Genomic DNA, 17963 nt, shown 5'->3' on the forward strand with positions numbered 1-17963 from the left:
GATAGAAGCCAGTGGCAAGGATGACATTGTAGAGGGTGGCAAGGAGGGAAAGGAAGGAGGGAGGGCAGTGTTTGAGGTGGCGGTAGGTAACGCAGTCGTGGCCGGGAGCAGTGTTGCGTTTAGTGCGGTGAGGCTGATGTCCTGTGTTGTGATGGGAGTGTTAAGTGCAGATGGTGGGGTGTGGCCCAAGTAGTGGAAGCTAGGAGCAAGGGGAGGAACAGAGGTATTCGTACGGTCTATGACATCAGGGAAGAGGGTCTGTCGATATTCAAAGAAGCCATGATAAAGTGTTATTTCTCAACAGAAAAGACGAGAAGACAATATTTTTGTGGTTGATAACGAAAGCTTTAGTACTTTCCGTCTTCGCCGTTTCAACCCCTATGTTAGCAATGTGTAATGAACTGAGAAAGAATGACGAGTAGTGAAACTGACAGCTGTTGACTGCTATTTCTTTCCGCAGGAGATGGCGGTGGAGTTCCTGAAGCGCGAGCCGTGCAACGTGTTCATCGTGCAGTGGGACGGCGAGGTCAACTACTTCCAGGCGACGCAGGACATCCGCGTCGTGGCGCTCGAGATAGCCGCCCTGATCAACCACCTCGCGGTCAGCCATAGCCTTCAGTACTCTTTCTGCTCGGAAATACTTGCACCTTTACGTTAACCAAGACTGGAACGCGAAACATCTGAAACTTCCTGGCAGATTAAAATTACTTGCAGGACAGGACTCGAACGTGGAGTCTTTGTCTTCTGCGGGCAAATGCTCTACCGACTGAGCTATGCAATCACGACTCACCAGCCGCCTTCACAACTTCCGCCAGTGCCTCCCTCCTGCATTCGAAACATCGTAGAAGAGCTGCGCCATAACCTAATGAGATATCACTCCAGTTCTAACACATTGTTTTAACCTGCGAGGAAGTTTCAGAACAGTACATATTCCACTGCAAAGTGGAAACACACTGGCCAACAAAAATAAATCTTTCCTTGGTTACAGGAATAATATGCACCATTTCTGGAAAAATAATGTGCCTCTGAATCCAAATCTAATTTTTGTATCGGCTTCAGTTTTAATATAATAATGGTTTTTGTCAATGCTATAAAGCCTATTTGCTGATATCTGGAAAAATGACACGATAACGCAAGAATACATTTTTTTAAGACATCAGTTCACAAACGAATCAAGGGAATGAGCAAAACAGGAGTAGGGGAAAGTGAAGAATCATACCTCAAAATATTTTCTTAGCGTATTCATGCGACTGTTTGCCTCAGGACATTCGCTTCCTCAGGACCAGCGGTAGTCGGACTACAGTGTAGTATTCCACTTGCCTTGATCACATTCTTCCATTTGAGAAATTCCCTGGCGAACTCGCTCCATATGTTCGTCAATAAAGACGCCAAGCGTACCTGGTAATGGGTCCAAATGATCATACAGAAATGCATTTTAAATGACGCACTACATCCCAAAGATAGTATGATCTCAATAGTTTTTGCAAAATATCGCGATAGTTCTCTGCCTTGTGGTTGCCTAAAAGGTTCTTGCAAACACTTTTCAAAGATAGTTATGCCATTCTTTAAATATGACTTAACAAATACATAAAATATTCATTACACATTAAATCTATAATTTTTAGTCCTAGAAATGTTTCTCCCTTCATATTTGCTTCTCTGATCCTTGCCAAATTCTCTCGCAAGTTCATACATCCGCGTGTAGTTTTGCCCATTGTTTTCACAAAGTTTTTGAAGAGACCCAGTTTAATTAGCAGCTGGGTCAACAAAAGAACAGTAGGGTGAACAAAAGAATCGTTCATCTTATTCTTCTATCCATGCCGCAATCCTTACCGAAGAGACAATTTTTTCCCTTAACAGCATCTTTTTCTGCCAATGTTGTCACACTCACCCAGAAAGCACCAGCGCTTTGTGTAAGGTGCATGCCGAGAAGAATTTGAAGATCACTACAATCACTACATGCAAGACATTTGTATTTCTCATAATGGATAAGTGTGAGTAACAGTTTAAAATTATCATATTCTGGTCAACTGTATGCGCAACTGGACCATAAAGGAATTAGGTCTAACTGCTGAAAAGTACTGCTTTCATACTAGGCTGGAATCTGTAAAGAAGGGTCACATATTTACATTCACTATCACTACAAAAACTCACTTACTTATCCTTTAAAAGTATTTAGTAAATAACAGCGTGACGTTCACGACGAACACTCACTTTAGTATCATGACATGTCCTACAGAACAGACACTACACGAGTGTAGAATATCTGCAAGTCTGACAGCTTCTGCATGCCTGCTAGTGGTACAGGGTACCATTCACGATGCAGTGTATGGTGGCTTGCGGAGTATGTATGTACATGGAGATATAATGCAAATATCTTCAGTGCAAATGCACACAAGGGTGCGAACCTCTTGCAGTTGTACAGGAAATGCTGCGAGCAAATGAGGGAAATGGACAGAGATGCTACTTGATGATGTATGTTAAGTTCAGAATTTGGGTCAGACAGAAAGCTTGTGTGTTGTGTATTGAACTGGGGACCTAGAACCAACAGAAAGGCTTCGTCCCACCGTAGCTCTCAGTGGTTTACAACCCCACGACAGGTCACAGCAGTCCACCCACCCCACCGCTGCCCCACACCGAACCCAGGGTTATTGTGCGGTTTGGCCACCTATTAGATGACGGCTTGAAACGTGTATGTCAAGTGCAAAGCTTCAGTGGTCTGAGGCCTGAGTATAGGTGATGTGGGTGTGGACATACTGCAGCTTTTCCAGATGCTACACACGTAAATGATAGTTGGAATTGTTATCTTGTTGGAACATGAAATTACTGTGGTCAGTGTTCTGGCACTTGTACAGAAAATGATGTGGGTGGATGTATAGATTTATAGATGTATAGATTTGACATGGAAAACTGTGAATACATGCCGGATGGTGTAGCCGAGCGGTTCTAGGCGCTACAGTCTGGAACCGCACGACCGCTACAGTCGCAGGTTCGAATCCTGCCTCGGGCATGGATGTGTGTGATGTCCTTAGGTTAGTTAGGTTTAAGTTGTTCTAAGTTCTAGGGGACTCATGACCTCAGATGTTAAGTCCCATAGTGCTCAGAGCCATTTGTGAATTCATTGCATCCATAGCTGTAAGGGGTATAGAAGATTTTAAATAAAAGATCATATTGAGTCGTAGGGAGGATATAGAATTATGTGGGAAATTGATATTTCCAGTACCAGTGTCGTCAGGAGGAAGTATTTCCGATACTTGACTCATCATCGAATGTCACCAGTTCCATAGTGCTTTAAAAAGATTTTAATTAATTAGTCAGTCAGTTTGACAGAGTAAGGGAACTGTTTCCAAAACATATGCAGCCCAACGCTTTCCGAAGATCTGGCGTTTTCCCAGGTATCCCCTACTTTTTCCAGTACAAAGTAGAGATTATTGTGGTTTCTGGTAGCACATGACAGAAGCTACCTAATTCTTCTGGAATGCCTTTGTTCCATAGCAATTGAAGAGTGAGAACTGAGATATGTACCAACAATAATCACCACGTATGCATGATGGGTAACAGGGGATAGGGACGAGGATGGATGGGAGAGGGAGGGAAGAGGAGAGAGAGGGGGGGCAGAAGTAGGAAGTGAGTCTGGTATCAAAGAGATGTCAGTACCAGCTGCTTTTGTTTGGTGGAGCCCAGTGAATGGCTCTTTGGTGTGTAGCTTGACTACAGTTTTGAAGCACGTGGTGTGGCATGGCCCACTTGCAGTGCAGATGCAGTACAAGTATTGTATTTGCAGAAATAAATGAAAATGACTAGTGTTTTATATTGACAGGATTCTTCGTGGGATCAGAAAAATAATGCTACAAATTGATTAAATATTCCTCACACTACCTTGATTTCCACAAATTGTTTAAATAAACAGTATTCCATACACTGCATTCAGTTTGATGAGACATTTATATTAATCAAACGTGTGTCAATATTTCCAGAAGGGCTGAAGAACTGAAGCATTGTGGGACCGAATCCCAGCGCAGGCAGTAATGATTTTGACATAACTGTGCAAGGAAAATCCATGATGTTGTAAATCAGAAGAGCTATTTCCCACTAATTTTCGATAAATTTAAATAGTTAGTCAATTAATTTGATATCAAGACTTGTTCAGGATTTCTGGGAGGGAGAAGGCTGGAAATTTCCAAGAGGGTGAGGTGGTGACATGTAGAGCCACTTAACTGACCAGTAGGCTAAGGGGGATTATAAATTTGGAAATGTGGAGTGGGGTGAGAACTGAACAATATGTTAAAGCTAAGAAAAGGTGTAACATGGAACAGAACAATAGGTTAAGGGGGGGGGATTATAAATCTGATAACCATGAAGAGTGGGGTGGTGCCCCATTCCGTCTGGAATGAATATGGCGACAGTGCAGAGTGGGGTGGTGCTGGCTTTGCAATACTGCTGTTGACAGTTCAGGACGACATGTGTGACAGAACACATGGCATATATAGAGGGTGGTCAGAAACAGTCTGTAAAGCTTGTAAGGGTTTTGCAGGGTAGGTTGTCCTGAGCAAGAAAATAATGTGGCAAGTTGCACCGTTTCCTAGTTATCTGGCACTGGAGTTAGAAAAATGAGGCCGATGTATGTGCAAGTTCAAGCAGTCCTCCAGAGATAGTATCACCAAACGTGTTCTTTGTTTTGTTTCCTAAATCTGAACAACCAAACGAACCCACGCCAAAGGCTGAACAGTCTCATGTGGCATCCTCTATGCCATGAGAAAAACTGAGACTATTTGTATCTGGTGGGTCACTTGACTTTGCATGCACAATGGCCTGACTGGCTAACGTCGATGATCATGAAGTCGATAACAACGCAACTTACCGAATTTTTTCTTAACAACTGTTTTTCAGCACAACATTCCCCACAACATCCTACAAGCTTTGCGGCATTTTTCTGACCACCATGTGTAGTATGTTTGTAACCTTGACTGCTATGATATCGTCAGTATAGACGCACGATAGCGTCCAAACGCCTTGGCCGAATACAGGAAATACTACGAGCAAAGAGGGAAAATGGACAGGGACAGTACTAACTAGTATGCAATAAGTTGAGAATTTGGGTCAAATGAAAAGCATGTTCAGATAGCCAAAGCAGTCAAGGCGACAGCCTTTCATTAAAGATAAGTCGCCTACGCGAACTCCGTTAACTGGGCCGTTTTATGACATTTTGGTTGCAGATTACAGTAGTACGTTGACTGTACACACTTACAGATATGTAGTTCACAACAACATTAGCGTCAAAACAATGCCTTGAGACGGAGAGAGAATCCAGTTGATGTTGAAGATGCTGGTGACACAAAGTTACGTTCAAAATTCTACGAGTATACAGTGTAGAAAAGTTTGCAGGAGATAATTCGACAGTGGTTTTAGAAAAGAAAACTTTTATTTAGCAAGGTTTTAGGTGATCTAAAAATCTACGTGATTATGTAGCTCTCAGTTCGTTCAAGCAATCAGTCATTCATAATATGAAACAGAGTCATAGCTCATTCACTCAAATGATTCAGAAATTTTACTTGTTAGAGTGAAATCAGGCGATGATTCTTCTTCTCTGCAGGCTCGTGCTTTGCGGCAGTCTGCCAATCTGTACAAATAAAATGGCTCGTAATTTTGGGAGCGTTGTATAATCAGTCGGGAAACCTCAGATCAAGCGGATATTTGGCTTTGATGAAGTTTAACCTTCCGAAGAAATAATGGAGCTCTTGGATTATTAAATGCAGGTTCGTATCCAGTCTTTCGGAAGTTCCCTTCTGATTAACAACTATGCAATATATCGATGAATATCATTAATTCTCAAATGTCAAATACACACCTTTTGTATAAAGGAGCAATATATATATATTTCCCTTTTAATCGTACAGTTCGTATCAGTTATCTTCTGTCATAAATCTCAATAATCAGATTACAGTTCGTCAAAAACAAAGCTCAGGCTAATCGGCATGAAGACAATCTCGGAAGCATTTTTCTAATAACAACCACCAGAGAGAATAATACAAAGAATAATTATGCGCTCATGGCATAGCTATTGTATAAAACTATTTTGTGCATGGATTCTGCGAGTATGAAGATAGAAATTTTGTAAACGTCATTCAAGGGTAGAATTGTATCAGAATAATTCGTCGAATATAAAGAGATATTACAATTGCCCCTCGCAGCGAGCAAAGTTAATGATAATACACTTCGCGAGCTAACAAGAAAAATTTGTTGGGTTGTTTATTCAAAAGAGGAATATTTTGAATTAATAGAATTTTACTATAGAGAGTATGGGTATCATGTTCAGACAGTAAGTTACAAGAATACCTAAGCTGTAGCTTTTACATGTACTGGGGTATACCCGCATCCCGAGTACATAAGCAGGGAATATGTAGATTGGTGTAATTACGAAAAAGGTCTACCCATTTGGGAACTGGCCTTCCCAGGGAAACCCTGGAAAACCCGGAAGAATAGACCCCAGCTCAGGTATTAAAGAAGTTAGGAATGCCTAAATCCAGTAATTTTGAAATATATAGAAGCTCCATAGATTAGATTGAAGGAAAAGTGCCTCATAGCCAAAAACAAAATTTACAATATTGCTCAAAAAATTTGTGGAGGCGGTACGGAGGACAGGCGATGGCTTATGGTACAGGACAGAAGCTGGTAATGTGCCGTAGAAACAGCAAGATGATCTCAGGAACAGATGGTCAGGGACGTGAACATGGAACAGGTTTAAAGTGAAATAAGAAAAGGTTCTGACCGAATAAATCCCTGGAAGAGAGTGGATTAAGGCAACGAAGTCCATATTTCATCGTTGAACTCAAAATCGGAGTGGATTCTTATATTCTTTCATCTGTACTAGACTGGAACATCCATCAGTCCCGACAATCGCGAATTTTTTTTTTAGTAGTCCTCAATACCAAAGTTGTTTTGTATTACAACTGCTGATTGTCCAAAACATTGCCACATAGACTGTGGGCATTTAAATTTTGTTGTAGCTCATATAGAATGTATTCCTCTCAACATTTTTTAAAATCTAATCTTCGTTTTGTTATAGTGCAGGTGGAAGTAGAGCATTGAATTTGTCCGAGGTTTGCTTTCAATTACGAAATTATGGATAAAATTTAAGTTTACACCTGATGAAAAATTTTAAACATAGGCATATGACACTGACTCCACAAGAGGAATAATTTCTAGAAAAAAATTCTCTGAAAAATTTTCATTATTCTTACAATTAATTGATTTATAGATCCACCTGCAAATAAATATCATTAATGATGACGTATGTTCATTTAACAAATCATCCACTCGCAGAATATAAAGAGATATTACAAGGTGGAGGTTCCATCAGGTTTTCAGACAGTCATTGTCCTTACACTGGAAGAAAAAAGTTATGTGACAGATCCTTAATAATTTATTTCATGTCTCATATGCATAGATGTTTAACTAATATAACAACAGAAAGACTGAAGAGACACTGTGTTTCTCATCGTAATGGAAGGAAAAAGAACAAAAACTGGCATACCATAATGCTATCAGTGGGCACAAAGGACCTTTGAGAATATAAAGGGTATCATAATATTCTGAATTCCGATGAGAATAGAGTCACTCACGCACACTGTTAAATACGATTATTACTTTGTGATCTGTGTAAAGCAGAGTGTATGTTTCTATGTCTGGTATCTCCTCCCAAATCCCTGGATCGATTTCAACCAGATCTGGCACAGGAACATTATATGTTTTATAATCTCCTAGGTCCAAAATGAGCGGAGATATGGCAGAAACGCATTTTTCAAGCCTCTGCCATATAGTCTGCCCCACGTGACATGCGTTTTGGAGTAGTATCGGCCTATTTTCTCTACCAGCTTTGTATGACAGATGAAAATAAATGATTTTCAAGCCCCTGATGTGTAGTCTGCCCTGTACGTCAGGCATGTAGTTGGAGTAATACTGGTCTGCTTTACTGAACATATTGCAGGGACTCCATATGACAATGAGCATGGTTGCAGACAGGTTGAGATTGACATAGGGGAGGATGGACAGGGCGAGGGCGAGTAGGAAATCAACAGAGGGGGAGGGGGATTGCATGAGTCAAATGGAAGGTGTAGAGGGGTAATGGGCAAGTGGAAAAGGAAGAGGGGGAGGCGGAGAAGGAAGCAGAGAGGGGAAGGACGAGGTGGTCAGAGGGAAGATATGGTCAGAGAGAGGGGTGGAGGTATTGGACAAAGAGAGGGGAGGAGGAGACGAAGAGACAGAGAAAGTGGGGAGGAGGAGACAGAGGGTTATAGGTTGGGGGATGGGGTGGACAGATAGATGGAGGGAAAGGGGGTGGAAGGATATTCAGTATATGTGTCAAATGTATATGTGGGAGAAGGTGTGTGGAAATGGCCAGTATCTGATAAAGTCAGTGCAGTAGTTGTAGAAAGCTAAGTGGGAAGCAAGCGTTGAAAACAATTTAAGAAGTCTACGTATGATTCCGGTCAACATTCCAAACGCTTGCAGGAAGAGGTGATTTGGATTTTACTGTCTGGTCAACATGGTCACTATTAGAGTCAGATCAGTACATAGGGAGCAATAAAAAGTGTAATTCGCCTCTAATATTTAGGTATGCCTGGAAAAACGAAGCCGAGGTAGCTGGACTGGAATTTTAACATCTGTTGTCACGAATGTGAGTCGAGTGTTTAAGGCTATTTTCGACTATTATGTTGAAGTGCCCATGGGTGCAGAAATACGAAACAACGAGGAAAGAATGAGAGTGAAAGCTCAAGTGGGCTATTACTACTATAAAGACTATTGTAACGGTTGCAGGGAAACCTGTACTATATACCAACTTCTACAAGGTACACGTTTCGACTCCTGTTTCAACTAAACGTTCGGTTGTGCCATCCTCTTACTAGCTGAGAACCTATGAGACACGCAATAACGACGAGTGAAGTAGGAAAGCAAGCATTGGAAACAATTTAAGACTGCAACCAGATTGCAGCTAGGCGATTGAAAGGTAGAAAAGAGAATAGGATAAGATTAACATTAACTTCAGCAAGCGAGCTATGGAGAACCGAACAGTGAAGATGAAAATTAGCGAATCGATTTGAGCAGAAGACGTAACAGCATTGAAAAATGCTGTGGACGTTAGTTGGAAATTAACCAGACGAATGGATGATGTATCCACAAATGCAGTACGTTGCCAGATTCAAAGAGATATGTAAAGAGTAAGGCGGCGATGTAATGAAACGTAGATTGATGACCTTAGAAAATGACATTATTCACGGATTAATCTGGAGAGCGCGTTTTTACACCAGTGAATATCGAACGGCTGTTGATGTTGAATGAAAAAAGTAGTCCTAAATGTATCGTTATTAGTGTGACTTTGTTTCCCAGCTTTACAACTAGTTCAAAAACAAAACTGCAATAGTAAAAATGAAATGCTTAACCATCAAGGTTACACTTTTAATACATTCAGATATGGAATGAAAATGACGGTCCAATGATAATAGTACGGATGTACTGAAATTTCAGTTAAAGTCCTTGTGTTGCAAAAGACAGACTGTATAGAATTTTCATGAAGGTCTGTTTTAAACTGACGCTAACCAAATGATTATGAATGTCATCTTTATATTACGCTAAATGTGTCGTGGATTATTGAATTAAACTGGTTTAAAGCCAGAGAAAGTTATTTGGAAGCATCTGAAAAATATTCCAGGAGGAAAATGTAAATTTAAATGTTGAGGTGTTGCACGGAACACATGTGAAATGGAATTTCTGAAAGCTATCATCAGAAGAAGTGGCGGGTTGATTTGATATTCTGAAACGATATTGAAATAGCTATTTGATAGGGAAAGGAACAGTGAAGGTAAACATTAGAACAAAAACGAAGACCGTAATACGTCACACTGATTACATGTTCGTTGGGTGTAGCGTATACCGAGAATAGAACAGAAGTGCGCAGGGTGGAGAAGAAAAATAAAATATCGATGAAAGTGTGAGTTTGCGTTAATTTATACTCAAGTTGAACATTTGTCGATAGTTAAAAACTAAAAGTCGGTTTGAACAACACGGTACGTTACATAACACGCTGTTTCTCGAGGCAGTGTGCGATTGGCTTCCTCCTACCTACTCGACGTCGGCTTCGGCTCGTGGAATAATACTATTCTGCCATATGACTTCATATGTGCACAACCAGTTATAGAACACAACACGAGCAATATTTGTTTGGGTTTTTGAGTACCATTTTTTTGTGGTGAGAGGCTGATGTGCAGCATAGCCCGAGGTCGAGGTTAGGAAGATACCAGTCTGGTTGTGAGTTGGTGAAACACGTGATCTCGTGAGAATAACTGGAATTATTCTCAAGGCACGCATGTTGCCCATATTTGCTTTTCGATGTTTTCATAGGCGAAGGCAGCCGGGTGGTGTCGGTAGGGTGGATATTTCGGAATGTGCAGCTGTGTGTTTGTGTTGGCAGGTGAAGTGCGGCCTGCGGGGGTCTGACGTGCACCTGGTGGGCCACTCTCTGGGCGCCCACACGTGCGGCTACGTGGGCCAGCACGTGCCCGGCGTCGGCCGCATCACAGGTCAGGCTTGCTCACGAGTTTGCTTGCTTTCAGCCTTCAGTCATAGCTGACGATCTTTTTCCTCCAAGCCACTATGCCTTGTAATCGAAGCTACCCCGAGTGCTCATGTTTCTTCCATATTCTGTCTGTTGAGCAACGTGGTTAGATCCTCAATCCCTAATAACCACTCAGCGTTCTCCTACGTTTCCAAAGTGACGCATCAACTTAGTGTGACATTCGTCATGGCTGTAAGCCGTCAGCAGAAATGATGTGTTTCGGTGACAGAACCTACCAAAATATCTCAAGGTAGCTCTTTACACAAATCACAGTCATAGTCCTTTCTAATACGTATCTGGTATTAATTGTTATAATCCAAATAAACTTTAGTTTGATGGCTTCTAGTTTACGGTGCTCTGAGAAAACTCTCCAAATCCTAGTAATTCGCTTACATCATTTAACGATTTTCCCCTGTCCTGCTCCTTAGAATGCCAGGTTATCTATCCTTCGTATCTCAGGAAATGACAAACGAGTCACTCCCTTCGTCTCTTAGGAGCTTTCCTCGACAGCTTCCTTCATTTCTTTCAACTATTAACTTAGCGTTTATTATCGTGACCTTCAGCTGGTAATTATTTTACTTTGAGTATTTTTGATCTGCCAATGTAATTACAAAATGCCTATTCATTTCACCACACTTGTTTACTCTTATTGGACCGAAACATCGTCTGTGGTGCGGGACCAAACGTGTTTGCAAGTTTGGTTTTGTAAAATACACTGTTTAACAAAAACGTTAATCACGAAGAAGACGTGGTTGGACGCCAGTGTAACTTTGTACACCTATACACCATCCATGGGTATGTAAGTGATTTGAGTTGAAGTTACCAGGTGTGGTAGGTTATATAAGGGGTGAAAACAGTGTCAGATTTTGAGTGATTACTGTGAAGGACAGAGGTAACGCATACGTTTGTGAGAAAGCATTATCAGCACCTGACAGATTTTGAAAGAGGCCTCACTGTTGGTCTACGTTTGGCCAGGTGATCGAAGGCTGCAATATCCAGAGGCATTGGGATAAGACAGTGGCCTGGTGTTGGAATGTGAGGGCAAGCTCAATAGCCGTCGAGATTCCCGTCGAGCAACAAGGGAGGAGGATTGCTGTATCGAGCACTAAACAGATTATAACCTCTTCACAGCTTCGTCTGCCATCCGACCACAAGTAAATGAGTCCCCGCAATACTGCTGCCTTCACTATTGCATGTCTCAAAGTTACCTAATTGCCTTCTACCGTATTTTTCCCCTGTTCTAGTCAACCGTGTCTATTGCTCCCTCTGAAACTCTCAGCAACCTCTGGGTCTTTCAAGTTATCCACGTTTCATTCCTTAATTTCCTACCTTTTAGCAGCTTTCTCCAGTTTCAATCTACAGTTCTCAACCAGTAAATAGTGACCAGAGTCCACATCTGCCCCTGGAAAATACTTTATAGTTTGAAACTTGGTTCAAAGTTTCTGTCTTACCGTTATATAATCAATCTGAAAACTTCCGGTGTCTCCAGGTCTCCAGGTCTCATCCATGTATGCAACTTTCTTTGCTCAATCACTGAATTATGCTCTGTGCGAATTCTACCACGCAGCTTCCTATTTCATTCCTTTCCTCCAGTCCATAACCACCTACAATTTTTCTTCTGTTGATTTTCGTATTATTGAATTCCAATCCTAAATCACAATTAAATTTTCGTTTCCCTTAACTATCTCAGTAATTTCTTTTATCATAGATTTCTTCAATCTCTTCGTCATCTGCGGAGCTAGATGGTATACAAATTTGTATGCGTGTAGGCTTCATGTCCACGTTGTTTAGCATAAGGCGTTTACTATTCTGTTCATTGTAGCAAATCCGCACTCCTATTTTCTTATTCATTATTAAAACTACCCTTCCATTATTCCTAATCGATTTGGTATTTATAACCCTGTTTTCACCTGACCAGAAGTCCTGTTACTCCCGCCACGGAACTCCACCAATCCCTACTATATCTATCCATTCGAGTGAGGGATCTAACATTCCACGGTCCGATCTGTAGAACACCAGTTTTCTTTCCTCCTGATGAAAACATCTTTCCGAGCAGTTCGCGCCAGGAGATCCAAATGGGAGGACTATTTCACCTCCGGAATATTTTACCCAAGTAGACGCCATCATCATTTAACCATACAGTAGAGCTGCATGCCTTCTGGAACAATTACGGCTATAGTTTCCCCTTGCTTTTCAGCCGTGTGCAGTACAAGCACAGCAAGGCCTTTTTTTTTAAATTTTAGTACGGCAGATCAGTTAATCTTCCAGACTCTTGCCCTACAACTACTGCAAAGGCTGCAGATACGGCTATCTGTATTGCTCAGACACGCAAGCCACCCCCACCAGCTCAAGGCCAAGATAGAGACGAAGCCCATGCCTACTGCAGTAGTACAAGTTTATATGCCAACTACCTCTGCAGATGATGAAGAAATTAATGAAATGCATGATGAGATAAAAGATATTATTCAGGTAGTGAAGGGAGACGAAAATTTAATAGTTATGGGTGACTGGAATTCGAGAGTAGGAAAAGGGAGAGAAGGAAACATAGTGGGTGAATATGGATTGGGGGAGAGAAATGAAAGGGGAAGCCATCTGGTAGAATTTTGCACAGAGCATAACTTAATCATAGCTAACACTTGGTTCAAGAATCATAAAAGAAGATTGTATACATGGAAGAATCCTGGAGATACTAGAAGGTATCAGATAGATTATATAATAGTAAGGCAGAGATTTAGGAACCAGGTTTTAAATTGTAAGACATTTCCAGGGGCAGATGTGGACTCTGATCACAATATATTGGTTATGAACTGTAGATTAAAACTGAAGAAACTGCAAAAAGGTGGGAATTTAAGGAGATGGGACCTGAACTGAAAGAACCAGAGGTTGTACAGAGTTTCAGGGAGAGCATAAGGGAACAATTGACAGGAATGGGGGAAAGTAATACAGTAGAACAAGAATGGGTAGCTCTGAGGGATGAAGTAGTGAAGGCAGCAGAGGATCAAGTAGATAAAAAGACGAGGGCTAGTAGAAATCCTTGGGTAACAGAAGAAATATTGAATTTAATTGATGAAAGAAGAAAATATAAAAACGCAGTAAATGAAGCAGGCAAAACGGAATACAAACGTCTAAAAAATGAGATCGACAGGAAGTGCAAAATGGCTAAGCAGGGATGGCTAGAGGACAAATGTAAGGATGTAGAGGCTTATCTCACTAGGGGTAAGACAGATGCTGCCTACAGGAAAGTTAAAGAGTCCTTTGGAGAAAAGAGAGCAACTTGTATGAATATCAAGAGCTCAGATGGAAACCCAGTTGTAAGCAAAGAAGGGAAAGCAGAAAGGTGGAAGGAGTATATAGATGGTCTATACAAGGGCGATGTACTTGTGGACAATATTATGGAAATGGAAGAGGACGTAGGTTAAGATGAAATGGGAGATACGATACTGCATGAAGAGTTTGACAGAGCACTGAAAGACCTGAGTCGAAACAAGGCCCTGGGAGTAGACAACATTCCATTAGAACTACTGACGGCCTTGGAAGAGCCAGTCCTGACAAAACTCTACCATCCGGTGAGCAAGATGTATGAGACAGGCGATATACCCTCAGACGTCAAGAAGAATAATTCCAAACCCAAAGAAAGCAGGTGTTGACACATGTGAAAATTACCGAACTATCAGTTTAATAAGTCACAGCTGCAAAATACTTAGGCGAATTCTTTACAGACGAATGGAGAAACTGGTAGAAACCGACCTCGGGGAAGATCAGTTTGAATTCCGTAGAAATGTTGGAACACGTGAGGCAATACTGACCCTACGACTTATCTTAGAAAATAGATTAAGGAAAGGCAAACCTACATTTCTAGCATTTTTAGACTTAGAGAAAGCTTTTGACAATGTTGACTGGGATACTATCTTTCAAATTCTAAAGGTGGCAGGGGTAAAATACAGGGAGTGAAAGGCTATTTACAATTTGTACAAAAACCAGATGGCAGTTATAAGAGTCGGGGAGCATGAAAGGGAAGCAGCAGTTGGGAAGGGAGTGAGACAGGGTTGTAGCCTGTCCCCGATGTTATTCAATCTGTATATTGAACAAGCAGTAAAAGAAACAAAAGAAAAATTCGGAGTAGGTATTAAAGTCCATGGAGAAGAAATAAAAACTTTGAGGTTCGCCGATGACATTGTAATTCTGTCAGAGACTGCAAAGGACTTGGGATGAGCAGTTGAACGGAACAGACAGCGTCTTGAAAGGAGGATATAAGATGAACATCAACAAAAGCAAAACGAGGATAGTGGAATGTAGTCGAATTAAGTCGGGTGATGCTGAGGGAATTAGATTAGGAAATGAGACACTTAAAGTAGTAAAGGAGTTTTGCTATTTGGAGAGCAAAATAACTGATGATTGTCGAAGTAGAGAGGATATAAAATGTAGACTGGCAATGGCAAGGAAAGCGTTGCTGAAGAAGAGAAATTTGTTAACATCGAGTATAGATTTAAGCGTCAGGAAGTCGTTTCTGAAAGTATTTGTATGGACTGTAGCCATGTATGGAAGTGAAACATGTACGATAAATAGTTTGGACAAGAAGAGAATAGAAGCTTTCGAAATGTGGTGCTAAAGAAGAATGCTGAAAATTAGATGGGTAGATCACATAACTAATGAGGAGGTATCGAATAGGGAAGAAGGGACCGGTTGGTAGGACATGTTCTGAGGCATCAAGGGATCACAAATTTAGCATTGGAGGGCAGCGTGGAGGGTAAAAATCGTAGAGGGAGACCAAGAGATCAATACACTAAGCAGATTCAGAAGAATGTAGGTTGCAGTAAGTACCGGGAGATGAAGAAGCTTGCACAGGATAGAGTAGCATGGAGAGTTGCATCAAACCAGTCTCAGGACTGAAGACAACAACAACAACAACAGATGAACAGGTGTCTTAATCACTCTTGATTGTCTTGATGTCACTGAAAGACTGGGATACTTGTGAAGTTCTCACTCAGCACATGCAGAAGTTTCAGATGAGTTTAATCTATACTGACACATTGGGTACTTTTAATACCAATTTATCCAGCACAGTTTTAGTCCTTTCTTATGACGCTCCTTGAACGTATGAGTTACTGTCTGTAGCACATTGTACTAGAATCAGTTACTGTCTGGCTTTCATAATGAACTACTTATTATCCTCAAAGTAACCCATTAACATTTTGTGCGAGATACAGGCACTAAAGCGGTCATCTGTCGAATAACCTATGAATCATCCTGCGTTTTCTAATGCAATCAGATCCGAAGTTGATGCAGAAATATATGACTTGAGAGTTGATGTGATTCCAACATTTCGTATGTGGTTGAGCTCGATACTACGAGCATAAATTTTGTATCATATTGCTTGAACCAGAAAGATGAATTCATTACATTGAGCTGTAACTTTGGCGTTAGCAGAGTGCTTCAGTCCTTCTTTGTGAGGACAAATCTTCCTCCCAAACGCAGGAAACTGTTGCTTGGATGTGTTACCTCCTCTTGTTGTTGAACGCGAATTCTTATCTTCTTGTTATAATTAAAGGCCATCGAAGCCATAGGTTTGTGGGAGAAATTTTCCTAACAATCGATCCAGTTGTCATACTGAACCGGAGTTTTTATACTGAGTGATGTCATTGTGTAGGGTTCCACTCGTAATTCTCACATGTTATTATCTTCTGCTTCCACTATGAACTGCTCTTCTGATGGATGGATGAATGTGCTGATTAAACTCATAAATTTCGTCAGTATTATTCTCCAACACTTGACTCCTCGGGAAGTGCAGTAGCAGTCCTATTAAACCTTCTTGTCTAAAGTCATCTGTCAGCTTTTGTTGTTTTTACCTCCGTTTTAAGCATATCAATGTTGGCGCAGAGCTCAAAGCATTAATGGTTGCAAATTCATCGACCTCCGTTATTGGGTGGAGAACTGTAGGGCCCCCCTAGACAGGTCAGGCGTGCACTACACACCAGAAGCAGCTACTAGGGTAGCAGAGTACGTGTGGCGTGCACACGGGGGTTTTTTAGGTTAGAGGGACCCCCCCTTGGGCGAAACGATAAAATACCTGACGGCTTACCAGAGAGGACATTATCATCGTTGATAAAGAACGTCCGTCCTCAGAGACCAAAAACAGGAAAAGTTAACGTAATATTGGTAAACTGCAGGAGTATCCAGGGCAAGGTTCCTGAATTAGTATCTCTTATTGAAGGAAATAGTGCGCATATAGTATTAGGAACGGAAAGTTGGTTAAAACCGGAAGTGAACAGTAACGAAATCCTAGACACAGAATGGAATATTTACCGCAAGGATAGGATAAACGCCAATGGTGGAGGAGTATTTATAGCAGTAAAGAATTCAATAATATCCAGTGAAGTTATTAGCGAATGCGAATGTGAAATAATCTGGGTTAAGCTAAGTATCAAAGGTGGGTCAGATATGATAGTCGGATGCTTCTATAGACCACCTGCATCAGCAACCGTAGTAGTTGAGCGCCTCAGAGAGAACCTGCAGAACGTCGTGAAGAAGTTTCGTGATCATACTATTGTAATAGGGGGAGACTTCAATCTACCAGGTATAGAATGGGATAGTCACACAATCAGAACTGGAGCCAGGGACAGAGACTCTTGTGACATTATCCTGACTGCCTTGTCCGAGAATTACTTCGAGCAGATAGTTAGAGAACCAACTCGTGAAGCTAACGTTTTAGACCTCATAGCAACAAATAGACCGGAACTTTTCGACTCCGTGAATGTAGAAGAGGGTATCAGTGATCATAAGTCAGTGGTTGCATCAATGACTACAAGTGTAATAAGAAATGCCAAGAAAGGAAGGAAAATATATTTGCTTAACAAGAGTGATAGGGCACAAATCGCAGAATATCTGAGTGACCACCATCAAACGTTCATTTCTGAGGAAGAGGATGTGGAACAAAAATGGAAAAAATTCAGAAACATCGTCCAGTACGCCTTAGATAAGTTCGTACCGACTAAGGTCCAAAGCGAGGGGAAAGATCCACCGTGGTATAACAATCATGTACGAAAGGTACTACGGAAACAAAGAAAGCTTCATCATAGGTTTAAGAGTAGTCGAATCATAGCTGATAAGGAAAAGCTGAACGAAGCGAAAAAGAGCGTAAAGAGAGCAATGAGAGAAGCATTCAACGAATTCGAACATAAAACATTGGCAAACAATCTAAACAAGAACCCTAAAAAGTTTTGGTCATATGTAAAATCGGTAAGCGGATCTAAATCCCCTATTCAGTCACTCGTTGACCACGATGGCACCGAAACAGAGGACGACCGAAGAAAGGCAGAAATACTGAATTCAGTGTTCCGAAACTGTTTCACTG

The 17963-nt window shown here is 41.2% G+C and overlaps 1 protein-coding gene across 1 annotated transcript in view; it reads left to right on the plus strand.

Annotated features, from left to right (window-relative positions):
• The window catches only part of LOC126094579 (pancreatic triacylglycerol lipase-like), a 231009-nt gene that overhangs the window by 91020 nt on the left and 122026 nt on the right, over positions 1-17963 (plus strand). Inside the window, exons 4-5 of the mRNA XM_049909084.1 lie at positions 461-601; positions 10469-10577. Of these exons, the coding sequence (XP_049765041.1) occupies positions 461-601; positions 10469-10577 (250 nt within the window). The remainder of the gene's footprint in view (positions 1-460; positions 602-10468; positions 10578-17963) is intronic.

This window comes from Schistocerca cancellata, chromosome 1 (assembly GCF_023864275.1).
Source record: "Schistocerca cancellata isolate TAMUIC-IGC-003103 chromosome 1, iqSchCanc2.1, whole genome shotgun sequence".
Taxonomy (NCBI): domain Eukaryota; kingdom Metazoa; phylum Arthropoda; class Insecta; order Orthoptera; family Acrididae; genus Schistocerca; species Schistocerca cancellata.